The sequence below is a fragment of the Notamacropus eugenii genome, chromosome 5 (assembly GCF_028372415.1).
Source record: "Notamacropus eugenii isolate mMacEug1 chromosome 5, mMacEug1.pri_v2, whole genome shotgun sequence".
NCBI classification, from domain to species: domain Eukaryota; kingdom Metazoa; phylum Chordata; class Mammalia; order Diprotodontia; family Macropodidae; genus Notamacropus; species Notamacropus eugenii.
In genome coordinates this window covers 312,223,136-312,240,490 of record NC_092876.1, presented here as the reverse complement: position 1 = coordinate 312,240,490, position 17,355 = coordinate 312,223,136, and the positions used below count along the sequence as shown (strand labels likewise).

The window sequence follows — 17,355 nt, the reverse complement described above, 5'->3', positions numbered from 1 at the left end:
CAAGGGCATGCAGACCATAAATATAGGGAAATTTGTATTTTTTAACTATATTTTTCTAGTTTTGGGAGGACTGAGCCACTATTTCCTCAGTGTAGAGAGCACCCAGAAAAGCAAGCCTACCAGTGAAGCTCTTCTGCTTGCACCCTCTGCCTTCCCAGCTATAAAGAGTTGTTTGAGGTACTAAATGGTTGAGTGACTTACATAGCACATGCAAAAACCAAGCTTTATAATCAGGCTAGTGTGGCAAATTTAATTTTTTCTCACATGCTTCAGTTTGGTACTAGATGCTTCAAAGTTTTAACAAATTTGTTAAAGTAGTTTAAGATACCATTTCTTACCCTATCACAAGGTTCCGCCAGGGAGGGGGGCCAAAGCCAGGAATTCTAAAGCCATGAAGAAGTATTGGGTGGGGCTTTTCTCCATAATTAAAGGGTAACAGCAGATAGACAAAGAAAAATAGATATAAATGTTTTTTTGTTAAATTAGTTCTGTAAAATCCACATTCAATGCATACTTTACGTATAGACAAGAGGTGGCCCTAACTTTGAAGGAAGAGGAATTAGGAAGGAGACTCAATGCAAAAAGTGCCCCCTTCCATCTAGCTCATTAATGCCTAAAATTCTATAACTATAGATTCATTCCTTCGAATTAAACTTTGTATACTGCTGAAATGCAAACATTCTTCTGAAGAATCATGCATTAAACAGTGTATAGGCACTTTTCAGATATTTGTGGAATGCAGGTTAAAAAAAAAAAAGCACTTGACAACTGTGATAGGTGTTATCCTGGGGAAGGGAGAGGGGAAAAAAAATAGGAACAGTGAATATAATGCCATTCTCAAAATTTTCCTCCTTTCATACTCCTTGACTTCTCTAGGTCTTATCTGCCAAATAGGTTTAATCAACCCTGTTGCACTTAACCTCAGAGTTATGGTGATAACCTAAGGAAATGAGGGCAGATAACTTAGGACTGTGGTTTAGAAAATGTTCTTTTCATATAGAAGTCAATGAAAGAGAGAAGCTACAAAAGGGCAAAAGAAGATTGTCCTTCTGACCATAGAAAAATATGGGTTTTCCCCTATCTATGGAGTTTGCTGAAGAACTGAGGTGCCATGTTTGTCAGTCACTAAGTAGGACAAATATAAAGAGGCTATTTCACTTCAAATCAACTTCCACAAACTTCCTTACCTGCTTGCTGGTCCCCCTGCTTCCAGTCTTCTGCCTTTTCAATAACAATGGCTAATTAAAGCATTTTTATAGCTTTACAAAAATTATCTAATGGGAACTAGGTGCTAGTTTTATCTCCAACTTTACAGAGGAGGAAACTGGGGCAGCAATAATACCTATACAATAATACCAGATGAGACTATACTTAAAATGCTGTTTTCATCATGGAAACTCCCAATGTAAGCACTTTCCAGTGCCCATGGAACAAAATCCAAACTCCTCAAGGGACTTTCAAGGCCCTCTATGGTCTGCTCTTAACTCCCACTACTCAAGGGAAATCAGTCTTCTCACAATCCCACAAACACACATCACTGACTTTAAGGTTTTGCATAAACTATCTAAAATACCTTCCCATTTCCTATGGCCCTTCAGATATTACTCATCATCCAAGATCCTCCTACCTTTAAGCCTCATTTGTTCCATGGAACTTTCCCCAGTCAGGGGCAGAGCCAAGATGGTGGAGTAGAAAGATGGACCTGCGCTAGCTGTCCACTCACAGCTCATAAAATACCTGTAAAAAAAATTACTCTAAACAAATTCTAGAGCACAAGAAGCCACAAAACGACAGAGTGAAAGACATTTCCAGCCCAAGACAACCTGGAAGGCTGACAGGAAAGATCTATCGCATTGGGCTAAGAGCAGGGCACAGCCCAGCCTTGGCCACATGGCACAGAACAGATAGGACTGGAGAAGGCTTCAGGACACAGAATCATAGGTAGCAGCAGCGATTCCTAGATTTCTCAACCCACAAATGTGAAAGACAGCTTCAAAGGTCAGTGGGAAAGCTCTTTCACCTGGGTAAGAGGGGAATGAGGTCGAGCCCCAGCCATGGCCACAGGGTGGCAGCAGCCACTGTGGCAGCAGCGTCCACTTTTGGAGCTCTCTGCCTAAAGATCCTGGGGGAATTCAGTAACTGATCTGGGTATCAGTCCTGAGTCCTGGGGTGAGGAGGAACACTGGCAACGTGCAGCTTGTGGAGGCTCTGGTGGGGAAAACCTACTCATAGATCCTGGGCAGAAAACAGTGCTTGTGATTGCTCCCAGACCAGAGTGCAGCGCCAGGAGAGGTGGAAACTCCTCTCCCTTCATTGTGCCACCTTGGAGGAACTGAGAACTTATAGGTCCCTAGAGTATATCCTCCATTTGACAAAGGACTCAAAATTCAAGTAACTGGCTGGGAAAATACTCAAAAAGGAAAAAAAATAAGATTACTTTCTTGGTGAAAAGGTATTTTCTTCCATCCTTTTGGACGAGGAAGAACAAAGCCTACCATCAGAGGAAGACCTAAAAGTCAAGGCTTCTACATCCAAAACCTCCAAAAAAAATATGCAATGGTGTCAGGGCATGGAAGAGCTCAAAAAGGATTTTGAAAATCAAGTAAGAGAAGTAGAGCAAAAATTGGGAAAAGAAATGAGAGAGATGCAAGAAAATCATGAAAAGCGAGTCAACAGCTTGCTAAAGGAGACCCAAAAAAATGCTGAAGAAAATAACACCTTTAAAAACAGACTAACCCAAATGGCAAAAGAGATCCAAAAGGCCAGTGAGGAGAAAAATGCTTTAAAAAGCAAAATTAGCCAAATGGAAAAGGACGTTCAAAAGCTCACTGAAGAAAATAGTTCTTTAAAAATTAGAATGGAGCAGAAGGAAGCTAATGACTTTATGAGAAACCAAGAAATTATAAAACAAAACCAAAAGAATGAAAAAATAAGACAGTTTGAAATATCTCACTGCATAAACAACTGATCTGGAAAATAGATCCAAGAAAGATATTTTAAAAATTATTAGTCTACCTCAAAAGTATGATCAAAAAGAAGCCTAGACATCATCTTCCAAGAAATTATCAAAGAAAACTGCTCTGATATTCTAAAATCAGAAGGTAAAATAGAAATGGAAAGAATTCACAGATCACCTCCGGAAAGAGATCCCAAAAGGAAAACTCCTAGGAATATTGTAGCCAAATTCTAGAGTTCCCAAGTCAAGGAGAAAATATTACAAGCAGCCAGAAAGAAACAATTCAAGTATTGTGGAAATACAATCAGGATAACACAGGATTTAGCATCTTCTAGGATCGAACGGCTTGGAATATGATATTCCAGAGGTCAAAGGAGATAGGAGTAAAACCAAGAATCACCTACCCAGAAAAACTGAGTATAATACTTCAGGGGAAAAAGTGGAATTTCAATGAAATACAGGACTTCCAAGCATTCTTGTTGAAAAGACCAGAGCTGAATAGAAAGTTTGACTTTCAAATACAAGAATCAAAAGAAACAGGAAAAGGTAAACAGGAAAGACAAGCCTTAAGGAACTCATTAAAGTTGAACTGTTTACATTCCTACATGGAAAGATGTCATTTGTAACTCATAAGACCTTTTTCAGTATTAGGGCAGTTAGAGAGAATATGTATATATATATATATATATATATATATATATATATATATATATATATATGTAGTTGTGTATGGGTATGTATGTGTATATTATATATGTGTAGGTATGTATATGTACGTGTATATATGTGTATATGTGTACATATATATGTGTGGGTATATATATACATATATATACATATATATATATACATATAGACAGAGGGCACAGGGTGAGCTGAATATGAAAGGAGAATACCTTAAAAAAATAAAATTTACCATTGAATGGAATGTAAGTAAGAGAAAGGGAGAGGTAGAATATAGCAAATCATCTCACAAGAGGGAAGAGCTTCTACAATGGAGGGGAAGGGCGGGAGATGAAAGGAAATAATTGAGCCTTACTCTCATGGGATTTGGCTTAAGGAAAGAATAACATACACTCAATTGGATATGGAAATCTATTTTACCCTGCAGGAAGGCAAGAGGGAAGGGGATAGGAGAAGGGAAATAATAGAAAGGACAGCAAATTGAGGAAAACGGATAATCAGAAGCAAACACTATTGTGAGAGGACATGTCAAGGAAGAGAATGGAATAAATGGACGGCAGGATAGGACAGAGGGAAATGTGGTTAGACTTTTACAACATAACTATTATGGAAGTGCTTTGCATTGTTACACATGTATGACCTATATTGAATTGCTTGTTTTCTCAATGAGCATCGGTGGGGAGGGAGGGAGGGAATATGAAACTCAAAGCTTTAAGAATGATTGTTAAAAACTGTTTTAGCACGCAGCTGGAAATTACGCTATACAGGCAATGGAATATAGAAATCTATTTTGCCCTACAGGAAAACAGAGGGGAAGGGGGATGGAAAAAGGGTGGGTAATAGAAGGGAGGACAGACTGGAGGAAGGGGTGCATGGGGTACATGCTGTCCTGGGGTGGGGGTGGAGAGAGATGCGGAGAAAATTTTGAATTCAAATTCTTGTTGAAGTGAATGTTAAGAATGGAAAAATAAATAAATTATACATTTTTTTTAAAAAAAGAAACTAAGAAACTCTCCCCAGTCATTCTCATCCATAAGGAGAAATTCCTTTTCTAAATTCCAATAGTTCATATTAGATTTACCACTAATTTCATTCACACTATGAATAAAAGCAATAATATATGCCTGTTTCATGTGTGTGCATGTTCTAGATTTTGAAATACAGGGACACAGCATTTAGCATTCACATACTGAAGGTGTTCAACAAATATTGATGATGAACTGAAATTAATAAACCCATTAGCTTGGATTTTTTAAAAATCTCACAAGAAGAATCTCTTAACCTCTTCCACTTCTGTATTCCTCCCTAGCAGGGTGTTCATAACTCAGATCCTTTGAGTAACAGCTTAAAAAAAACAAAGGCAATATCAAACTGTCAGCAACAACAATGAACATATTAGTCGTAGTGTTCTTTTTTTCCAACACAGAAAGATTTCTCACATACAAATACTCTGATGAATAACCATTTTTGAAAATGAAGTAGCCAAAGAAACTGTATTTGTATTATATCTAGTAATTGTGATGTCAAAGCTATCCTTCATGCTGCCTTATTGCTAAGCAAATGGTGAAAAAAAATGACCAAAATGTTGCTCCAAAGGGGTTTCACAAATCTTACTGTAATAAGGACTAAGCTAGGCAAACTTCAGTCCTAACTCTGATCTACATCCCGCCCCACCGCCACCCCAATACCTGGAACACTCTCCGTCATCTCTACCTTCTAACTTCCCTAAAGACATCTCAAGTACTACCATTTTCAAGAAACCTTTTCTAGTTTCCTCCTATCTCCCCCACAACAGTGTCCTCCTTCTGAAATTATCTTCCTTTTATACTATATTTGTACAAGAATGTAAGTTCAATGAGGACTTTGCCTTTTAGTAAGCTCTTAGTAAATGCTTATTGAATGACTACATAGTCACTAATGAAATATTCAAAAGATCATGAGTAATTTTAAAGTAAATTATAAATCATACATTTTATCCTAACATGGGATGAGGATTCATGGCCAGAAGCTTACCCAGAACCATTTAAATAGATACACAGAACTCTAGAAAGCTACATCAGCCCTGCTCCTGAGCAGTTCTCAACTTTGAAAACTGCTCTTCTGCCTTCAACACAGTTGTTGAGCTGGGCACAGGCTAATTGCAATGGTGACATGGAAGTGAAAGTGAGAAGAGAATGCACATTTCTTACGTCTCCTAAACTGGACTTGTTGGCATGGCCAGCTGCTCTGTCCAGAAAGTGAGGCCAGCATTCAGTTAGTGAAAAGCATTTGAAACCCATGAATACAGAATACCAGCCAGAGCAGATGGCCAAGGATGAACATTAATATGAACTGTCACCAGGTGAATTATCACAGGGAACTGATGTGAAAAAAAAACTAGGTGTTACTTCCAAGGCATTTTCATGGGCCCATTTTTCTTCCTGAGAATAAAATGGTAACAAATACCTCAAAAACTCAAAAAACTCAATAATGTAAAGATCTCTGTTTTGGGAGCTAATTCCAGTCAGACTAGTGTGATGTTATCATAAACCACTACCAAACACCCCTACATATATACCCTCATTAGTATCAGCTACAGTTAGTTATAGAATTGGTCTTTTGAAAGAACATCTTAAAGCTTCTTCCCCACTTTTGTCTCCTCATGATGCAACCATGTTTATCTTGATGGCCTCCCAACTTTCTTTTTTCTCCCTTAGTTTTCTCTCCCTTAGTTAACACATCCACTGTCAAGGTTCTATTACCTCCATGAAGATAATAGCCTATCTTTCATTATGTTTGCAAATTAAGGTAAACAGAGACAATGGTCCGAGCACAATCAATTTGTTAGTTAGGCTAGCAGGAACCAATAAATAACTCTCAATAACCAAAGACCATGAGGTAGAGATTAACTAGCTTTCATATACTTTTGGAAAGTACAAGAGAACAAAGAACGGAGTTGGGTAGGTGGAAAAAACAACTGGTTACATCAAGAAAAGCAGGCATGTGTGGGGCTAGTAATTGCCCCAATCTGTTATTAAGGAATGCTTGATTGATTTATGGGGCCCATCTGCATCATCATTGTCGGGGGTCACAACTACCAGACGTGTTGTCTCCTTGAAAGAGATAAAAATTCCCTTCTGTAGGAAAACTGGGACACTGATGCACTGTTGGTAGAGTTGTGAACTGATGCAACCATTAGGGAGAGTAATTTGGAACTATGCCCAAAGGGCAACCAAAATGTGCATACCCTTTGAACCAGCAATACCACTACTAGGTCTATATCCCAAAAAGATCATTAAATAGGGAAAAGGACCTACATGTATAAAAATATTTATAGCAGCTTTTTGCGGTGTCAAAAAATTGGAAATTGAGGGGACGCCTATCAATTGGGGAAAGGCTGAACAAGTTGTGTTATATGAATTTTGTGTAATATGAATATTGTGTAATATGAAATTGATGAGCAGGCAGATTTCAGAAAAACCTTGACTTACATGAACTGATGCAAAGTGAAATGAGCAAAACTACAGCACTGTTCACAGTAATAGCAACATCGTGTGATCTACTATGAATGACTTAGCTCTTCTCAGTAATACAATAATCCAAGACAGTTAAAAAGGACTCATGGAAAATGTTATCCACATCCAGAGAAAGAACTGTAATCTGAATGCAAATTAAAGCATACTATTTTCACTTTATTTTTTTCATGGTTTTTTCTTCCATTTTGATGTTTCTTCTTTCACAACATGACGAATATGGAAACATGATTTACATGATTGTACACGTATAATCTATATCAAATTGCTTACTATTTTAGGAAGAGGGGAGGGAGAAAAATTTGGAACTCAAAATTGGTGAAAATGAATGCTAAAAATTCTCTTTACATATAATTGAAAGAAGTACTATTTAAAAAATATTTAAAAAAAAAAAAAAAACCTCCCCTAACTACACAGTGACAGGCAGGGATGGACAACTTATCTTTTGGGGATGATAAGAGGTTGACTTGTTGGGTTTAACAAATAGATATCCAGTTAGAATTCCAAGGGTACTGGTATGAGAGATAACAACTTTTCTTTAAAACTAACTTTAAGCTAACTCAAAGGAAAAGCTAAATTCCTGAGTTCAACTCAAGGACCTAGAATGGTGGCTTTAGGTAGATGCAGACTCAATTATTAAAAAAAAAAAAATCAATACTGTATGAAATAACATTTTAGATTACAACAGAAATCCATACAGTAGTAATTAGAGGTATTATTTTTATCGTTTCACTTTATTTCTCCATCTTTAACTTGTTTCATAAACTCCCATCCTTTATTTCCTAGAACATTCCCAAACCAAAGATGTCCCAAATCAAAATCACTGCCCACACCACCAAAACTGGAACATCTTCCTGCCTTCCCTATGCTGATGATGGTACCACTCTTGTAATTCCCACACCAGTCACCTTGGACTCCTCTTAAACATCTTATATCTTAATCTTCAAGTCCGCTGGACTCTCCAAGCCCTGTAGATTCTTTGAAATTTCTTATATCTGTTTCTTCCATTCCACACTGTGTCCAGAAAAGAAATGGAAATAAAGGCAACGAACTGGAACAGATCCTCTAGTAACATCCCAGTGAGCGAGGAGTAAGAAAGCCTTGGTTTCCTCCAGGCTCCATTAAACATCCTTTTCAGTTCAACAGAAAATAATAAGAAATAAATATTTCTACAGTTTAAAATATTCTCCAGACTCACCCGAAGGAAGAAAACTTTTATCAGCATCTAATCAGTCACCTCAGGAAACATCCTCTTCTAAATTCTCCTCTCTCCCTCATCTTAGACCCACAACAAGTCTTTTTGTCATTGACTATTCTGGCAGTTTGGTAAAGCCCACAGACCCGTTTCAGAAAGCTTTCAAATGCATAATATACTTAAGATAACAAAACTAGTTATACTTAGTTTTCAAAATATTTTTCAAAACAAATCAGAGACTTCTGATCTAACCCTTTTCTTTTAGAAAAGTGTGTAAAAAGTTAAGGCCCTGGAAAATAGATTCTCACTGGTAACTATACTTGGATAAGAAATACTTCATATTCACTGCCTTTCCCATTACCTTAAGGAATCAGAACGACCCACCTGAAAACAGTACCCCACTTTCCTATTTCCTGAAGGAATTAGGGTATTATCAAGAGTTTTATCTTTTGGTTTCTTCAGGTCACACCTGTGATTAGCTTGGAGAAGCTTTGATGGGAGTAGTCCAAGATGGGTTGGATGGTTTTGAGAATGACTCCCTGAGCATTTCTGAAATAGTTACTGACTATTAAGGTTCTATTAGATAAAACAGAATGACTGTGTAATCAAAGTCAAAGATTTCTTTGTTCAATATTCTTACAAATGCTACTTCAAAATATCTTGTGTTAGAGACATGTTCAAGTGCATGAGGGAACTTTGGCCAGTTTAGACATCTTTCCAAGGATAGCAATGCTTTCATCAGAATGACAAATTCAGAAAAATTGTTTCTGGTAGGTCTGTACCTAAAGTGTTTTTACTCCACCATTTACTGCATTTCCATGGAAGCTGAAGTATATATAGAAGCTGTTCACTATAAAACAAAAAATGGTCCTTTCATACCTCATTTTTTTTGAACACCAAGACAACAGAGTTTTGGTCCCTTCAAAATCTTACCAGCTGCAATTCCTCTTTCCTCTTCCCACCTCACTGTCTTGAATTCTGAAAGGTTGAACAGATCTTTGTCATGCTAAAATCATAACTGTAGTTTCTCTTTATCTCATAATGAAAGTTTTGATTCCCAGACCAAAGTATAACATATAGGAATCATCTGTCCTTTACATTAAAGACCCTTTGAGAATGTTACTTTCAGCATGGTCCTATTAACCAATACTGTATCTTGCATAGGATATCTGATATATACACAATTCAAACCTTATCCTTCTATAGCCCCAAAATATAGAAAGCAAGTTTCTATCTATATAAGGTATTCTCATATTACTGATTACCACTACAAATAATAAAAACAAATTTTATTTCTTATATGACAGCAATAATACAGCTAAAACAAATAAACAAAACGCACATTTAAAAATCAACCCATCCCTCTTCTCCCATTTGAATGTATTTTCCACTTGGAATCATAACCCATGTCTTTCCCACAGAACTTTTGACATTTTCAAGCAGAATCAACACTTAAAACAAAAAAAATACCTGACATCAAGTCCCTGTCTTCTTTAGATCATCTAAGTGGAAAGCCTTTTCTTTTCAGTTCAGTGACATTATTTTTAAATGCTTTGCTTCACCTGCCTGAGCACCTTTCAGTGGCTAAGATCTTAAAAAGAGACCTTTCCACAATCTACTCTATAAAAGGAGTTCTCAAAAAATGTTTCTCATCGATTATCTCTTAAAATTCACAGCTGTCAATAGTCTGTAAATTAATTTACATGTGCTGTTAACAGTTTATAAATTAATCTCTGTAATAACTTGTGTCAATGTTTCTATTTTCCTTAACAGAGGCCAAAATCCTTAAATTATGATCATGTATATTCTATGATACAAAAAGAATGACTAGTCAAAGTAACTACTTTGTATTACAAGTATAAAGAGTGGCAACTTTCCTTCAATTAGCTCTAAGCAGTATAGCTACAGTCTTAATAACATCCATTACGTCTATGAATAATAGATGGCGAGTATTTTTAATTCTTTCTGACAGACGAAAAAGAGAAAGCTGAAATTAAGTAATGTACCAAAATTCATAAATTAAAGGTTGATACTGGTGCTTAGGAAACCACTGGCATTCAATTTGAGATTTGTCATACCTCATATTTAAAGGTAATACCTTTCTTTTACACAAGGTACAAACTGTTGAATTCTCATTTATGCAATATAAATATGTAGTATGCAGGATATTTTTGAAAAAAAAATATATTGATGGTTGCGTGCTACAGTCCAAACTATTTAGCTGACTTATGGAAATATGGTTTAACCTAAGTGTAGACTGTTTTTATAGTAATACTTATGGAAGTAAATCAATCTGGCAACATCAAAAAGTAAAGGTTTTTAAACATTAAACTTTTGTCTGAGCCTGGTAACAGCATCCTTTAAAGAGGGTCAAAAAAAAATCACCAAAAACTTAAGTCCAAATAGACACACTCCACCTCCCAAAATGATTTTTAGCTTGATTATGCAAATCAACTCTTATTTTTACAAATATTATTAGGAATACTTAAGAAATGCCTCCCATATAAAACTTTTGACACTCAATTCATTAACAGGACTAGAATTAACAAAGATATTATTGAACCAGAAAGCATGTTTTATGTATTTTTTCCATTTTACAAAAATTCTTTTTAATTGCTTATTTATAAGTCATGTCAGATCCAGGCATGATTGATCTGCCTTTTGGGATATGTAAAGAATAGGAATTATCACAGAAGGAAAAATATACAAGCAAGACACCAAACACTCAACACAATATGGCAAGGAAGTCAGGATTAACATGAGAACTATTTTTACCAAGAAGATGGCAGTTACTACTGTTGGCAGAACTGAAATACACTGAATTATAGAATAAGTTCACTGCAAACAACAAAAGGGAATTCTGTCCTGAAGGCTTTTTTTTCTTAAAAAAAGTGTCTCATTTCTTATACCTGCACCATGCAACTGGTAAGAAAATAAAGAGAAGTTTTTAGCATTTGCATCCTCTAAACTACCACAGGAGAGGGATATTAAAACTCCCACCCCTCACTGGTAACAATCAGAGGTGAACAAGGCCAACAACAAGGAAATCTATTTCTCTGTACAAGCAGCTGCTGCTTCCTTATTGAAACCTCGGATTGACAAGTCGTAGACTACTTCTTCTACTTTTTTCACATCATACTTCAAGCCATCATAGCGTTTTCTCAATGAATCATTTTTTAAGTTGAGAAGTCGGAAGCCGGAATCTAGCTCATTGATGAAAGTGGAGATATGAAGAGGACGGGCATAGTCCCCAGCAGTGACACTGTTAACTGACAGACGAGACTATATGAAGAAGGGAAAAAAAATTGCAATACATTATCATAATGCTACCTTTTAGCACTACTTGATTTGAGAGACAACTACAAAAAATGGAGGAGAGGGGTGTGCCTAGGTATTTCTAATCAATTTTCCAAGTTCCCTCTATATACTAAGTAAATATAGTTAGTACAGATTTTCAATTCAAGTAAAGCATTTGAAAATAAAATAATTTCAGCCTACTTAAGACTTGCTAAAGTTTATTATAATTAAACACCTTCTAAGACTTCTCCAATTAGACCTAAAATGTCTTGTAATAAAGTACACTAAATTATATGTGTACCAGGATTACTAATTAAAATTCATTTACCCTATTACACAAGACAAATGAAAATTAATAAAGACTTAAGAGGTTCAACTATTTCCACAAATGTAGTTAAAGATGCATAGCATTAACAAAGTCTTCTAAGTATTTCATAATGAAACACATATTAGTATGGCAAAATGATAGAAAACTAACAAGTCCAACTTTTAATATTTACCAGCTATGTGACCCTGAGCTAGTCATAACTTCTTTAAGCTTCAGTTTCCCCACCAGTACAATGGGGATAAATATAGTTTCAATACCTAACAAAAAGAACATTAAAACACTATGTAAACAGGAATTGTTATTACTACTATGCCAGTCACACAAAAGCAATAGAAAGATGATTTTAGGAATTCAACATCAAAAATATAATACTGTCTTAAAACAAATCCTCTTCAAACACATATTACTATATCTTACTAAAAATCCTCCTTCTATAAGAAACCTTCCCAACAACTCCAGTTTAACTCCAATCTCTTTTTTGAACTCCTATTACTTTTATAGACTTTATCATACAAGGCGCATTTGATGATATCCTACCTTGCAATAATATTTCATGAATTTACTCTTTAACATGTGATCAGGCTGTAGTTTAAGAAAGGAAACCACATCTTAGAGTATCTTCTGCACTATACACTCATTTGGCACTTAGCCTGTGGTTAGTTAACTTTTCACGTTCATCCAATAGAATATATACTATTTGAGGGCATGCATAGGTTGCATGTATCTCTGAAAACAAATGGGATAGTCCTTGGCACATAATCAGCATTCAGTAATTATTCACTGATGGCTGTGGAAATGTACGTGTTCCATATCATCTATTGGATGACAGGAGGCTTAACAAATATGCTGACAAACATTAACTATTCACTGACTTTGATGGTTGAACAAGAAATTTTTTTAAAAGACAAATTAATGGTGTCTTACCAGTTCACTAGCAAGAATTAGCACTCCAGAGAGATAGTCTTCAATATCCAAATGAAATCCTCTTTCTCTATCTGGTTCAACTAAAAATGTCACAGTAAAGTAAAGTTGTGCTTTGAATGTAATTTGGTTACAATATAAAAGTAGATTCAAATTGTCTCTCTTAGGTAATCATTAACTGGAGAATACATGAGCAAATCATCATGCATGAATGTAATGGAGTATTATTGTGGCATAAGAAATTATGAAAGAGATAGTTTAAAAGAAACCTGGGAAGACTTGTATGAACTGATGCAGAGTGAAGTGAACAGAACCAGAACACTTTAAACTGAAACAATATTGTAAAGACAAACAACTTCGAAACACTTAAGAGTTCTGATCAACACAATGACCCACCATAATGCTAGAAAATTCATGATGAAGCATGTGATGGACCAAGATATGATGGACCAAGATATGATGGACTCAGGGTGCAGAATAAGACACAACATTTTGGACATAACCAATGAAGGAATTTGTTTTGTTTGACAATGAAAATTCATTATAAGAGTTTTTTTTTCTTTTTTTACCAAAAGAGGAAGGTGGGGAGATATAATAGGTTTTTGTTAATTGAAAAATATTAATTTTTTAAAATGATCTTCAAGTCAACTATAGACATGACAAATTACTTTCGTTTCCCAAAACTTTTTACAACTTTATTTACTACTGGTTTTTTTCAAGCTGTTTGGTCATGCCCAACTTTTTTTTCTTCCTCAAAACTAAATACTACTAAGGTGCCCTTCCTTGAATATATTTTTTTTTAAAAAAAGATACTATCATCCCAAATTACATGGATCATTAATTAATTTAAGAACAAACTTACTGCCAAGTATTTCTGTAACTGCTTCTCGGGTCACAAGTGTTTCTGTTTCCAAATACACAACAAATGCCGCCAGGAAGACCAAGCGTTGCAACACAAACCGCCAATGCTCATGAAATCTGCAACAAAATAAGCACCTAAGTTAAAATTTAAATTGGGTGATTAGAAAAATTCAGTTCCCACCTATCTACTTGTTCAACATTACTGCACCCAAATTAGAAATGATTGCTAAATTAATATATGTCTGGGAGTTTGAGGAACTGCGCTCTAGCTATCATATCTCTGCCTTACAAATTCTGACAAGTAAACTAATTTCTCTGGTTTTCAACTTTCCTTACCTGAAAAATGAGTCTCGATTGGATTATCCAAAGGTCCCTCACTGTTCTAAAATTCTGTGATATTTGTCTTCCTTAGAAGTTAATGGAAACTGAAACAGCTTAATTCTAAAATTCTGGATAAATGTCACCAGGCTCTGGCACAAAATAAGTCTTCAAAATAAGGGCTTTAATATTTCATTTCTCAAAAACTTTCATCTTCAAATAGAGTAGGCTCCATGGTCCCAACTAACTCTCACCTGACTTCTCAGCACAGCATCTGCAGAATTTCTGATATAGCTTAAAAATGCCAATGAGACATTCTCTTCTACTTTGACTTTCTAAGAGACACATTAATTTTCTCACAAACCTGTAGTACTGTTCAGCAGGGAACTTGGTCTTCAGAGATGTTAGCTGTGTTTTTACTGTGTCAAAATGTTCTCGAGCTTTCAGACATTTCTTTGGAACTGATCATAAAAAGATGATCAAAATTAAGAAATGAAGGCAAGACTGAATATCACATAAGGTTCTAGCCTAATATTGTCTCCATATGTAAAGTACCTGGAAACAAAGCAACATATTTTTTGCTTCAGAACCATTGTAACATATTTTTCTGCTTCTTCAACTGAGTTTGCAAATGATAACCTTGACTTTCAAAGTGGCAATGACTAACCAATTTAGAAACATACATGGAAAACAAACTAGTGTAAGTCCAAATTTTTTTAAAAAATGATGGGAAATGAGGCTTAAAAAAAAAGATTTGATGAAAAGACAAGTTTTCCTCAGAAAGATGCAAACTGTCCTTTAATATTATTTTTCATAATGAAGCTCTTAGTAACCAAGACTGCCTTTGGTTCCATGTGAATACTGACATCTTTTCTTCCACATGATATTGGGTCTGGTTAGCCAACCCCTTTCCTTCAATAAGTCAGTGGTTACCAAGGTCATTGACAAATGCAAGAAAAACTATTACAGCAGAATCTAATGAAACCATACTTTAATCATGTGAGCTCACGCTACGTATACATCAGGATCTTCAGTTTGACTTTGACACAAACCTGCATCTAATTCATGGAGCTGACTGAAAACCCTTGAATTAAAAGCATTACTTACTACTTCTAATTTATAATGGCAAACTACAAGACACTCAACTAGAGATACTATAAAAATACAAGAACCAGATTGTAACCCTCAAATTCAAATGCCACAGTCATACTTTTAGTGGAATCTCACCACGTTACTTTAAATAACAAATTATATAATGCAGACATTGACAGTAATTTAAGGATACAAACCAATCTTAGGATTCAGTGAACCTAAAAAATAAATAGCAACTCACTCCTCCAGTTCATAAACAACAGTATTAAAAACAAAGTGGACATTTAAAATGAAAAATACAAGGTCATCCACGTATACAATGTGTGAACTTCAATCATTGGCTGGAGATGCACATACTGTAGAAATAACGACCTAATATCAAAACAAATGTGAACTCACTGTCCTGAAATCCAGAACCTTGATGAACCCCTTGAAGCAGAGTTAAAATTTCTCGGGCTGTCTGCTCTAAACTCTGGACAACTTTTCGGATTTCCTGGGGGAGGAGAATGAAAGATTAAATTACAAAATAGTAAATTGCAAGATAAATTCAATATAATCTCTAACACCACAACCTTGAACTCATAAAGCTTTAGCTTTTCACCCTTCCCACTCAAAATTACACTAAAAATACCACCCACCTGATTAATATTCAACTGAGAACAACCGCAACTGAAGTTATTATCACTTGTTCACATATACCAAATAAAATGACATTCAGAGCTCTAAAGTTCACAATTTTTTTAAAAATTCCACTTTTCTGCATTTTTTTCATTCATAACACCATCAAAACCACAAAAAATAACCAAAACTGCAACAATCCCACTACCGTCAACAAGCAAAATTAAGAAAATAAAATTAAATCGGGTGGCGGGAAGAGCAGTAGAGAAGGAAAACCGGGATCTACTGATGCGACTCGGATCAGAGGTGGGGACCGCATCTTTCTATATCGTGTAAATCCTTGACGCTGATACTGGGGTCTTTGTAACGAATTCCAAGGACACTGATGCAAAGATTTAAGTCTCCAGGGGCTTTGGACGACTTAAATGACTGGGGATCAAACCGGACTTGAGAGCGGGGGGGGGGGGGGGGGGGGGGGGGGGGGGCGGGGAAGACGCCCGGGCCGCGGGAGCCTGAGGACCAGGTTACTAAGGGAGCGCTGGGGGCAGCTGGCGCAGGCGAGGCCCGGGGACGAGGGTCTAACGACAGGGGGTGACAGGAAAGGCGGGGGATGGGGGGGAGGCCGGGCGGGGAAGGAGGGGGAGGAGGCCGGGGTGGTGGACCGCGGGAAGCCTCGCCTCTCGGATGTCCTGCTCAGCAGCCAGAAATCCCTGCAGTTCGATGAAGATTTCGCTCACAGACATGCTGCTGGAGGCAGAAGGGAACGCTGATTCGGGAGGGCCGAAGGGCGGAGAGAAAGAAGCCCAGTTTCTAAGGCAACTACAAAAGACCTGCCACCCCGACTCCCGCTTTTCACACCCACGAGTCCCGTCGTCGCAGCCGTCGCAGGGGTCCTCGCTGACCCCTCGGCGCGCAGGGCCGGCGAGGAGCTGCCCTTCGCACTGCCTGATATTAATGGCTGATCCTCCATTCCTTCCACGGGCTCTGAAAGCGATCCTTGCCGGCCGCTAGGCGTCTAAGCACGTTCTTGACCTCTTCCTGAATGAGGCGGTGGGGATGCTCACCCTCAACAGAGACGGACTTGTCCAAGAATTTGGAGCAGGCGCGACGTCGGACATCTTGGAGTGTGGACGCACCGCCCCACCCCCAGCACATGGTCCTGTGTTAGGGAAGGGGGAGGAGGAGGAACCAGTACATTGAAAGATGTGAAAAATGGGGCACTCCGGGCCAATTAGTAATTATTACAACAGGTTCAGAAAATAAGACGCAGTACTAGCTCTTATTTTAGGCTGCAGTCCGAATGGTCGTTTCTCCTGGTAGTGAATGTTAGGAGCATAAGAAGTGGGAAACTTCTGTCTGAATCCAAAGTAGCAGTGTGTTTTGATGGAATTCTACATTCTTAGTTTCTTTTTATAGTTCTGATTTCCTCATTTTAACAATATGGTCATGAAAACATTAGTTAAGAGGAGGATTAAAGGAAAAAACGACATCCAAATTAACAAGAATATATAAGTGTTTAGGGTGTGCCAGGCACTGTACTAAGCACTAGAAATACAGATAAAGCAGGAAGAAA

The 17,355-nt window shown here is 37.0% G+C and overlaps 1 protein-coding gene across 1 annotated transcript; it reads right to left on the bottom strand.

Annotated features, from left to right (window-relative positions):
* Positions 1-9,621: 9,621 nt before the first annotated feature.
* Positions 9,622-16,687, bottom strand: TSN (translin). Its single transcript, XM_072613411.1, has 6 exons — positions 16,460-16,687; positions 15,564-15,657; positions 14,437-14,533; positions 13,756-13,871; positions 12,897-12,976; positions 9,622-11,629 (listed from the first exon to the last, which is right to left on the bottom strand). Exons 1-6 carry the CDS (start codon positions 16,523-16,525, stop codon positions 11,396-11,398), a joined length of 687 nt encoding a protein of 228 aa, XP_072469512.1. The 5' UTR covers positions 16,526-16,687; the 3' UTR covers positions 9,622-11,395.
* Positions 16,688-17,355: the final 668 nt, after the last annotated feature.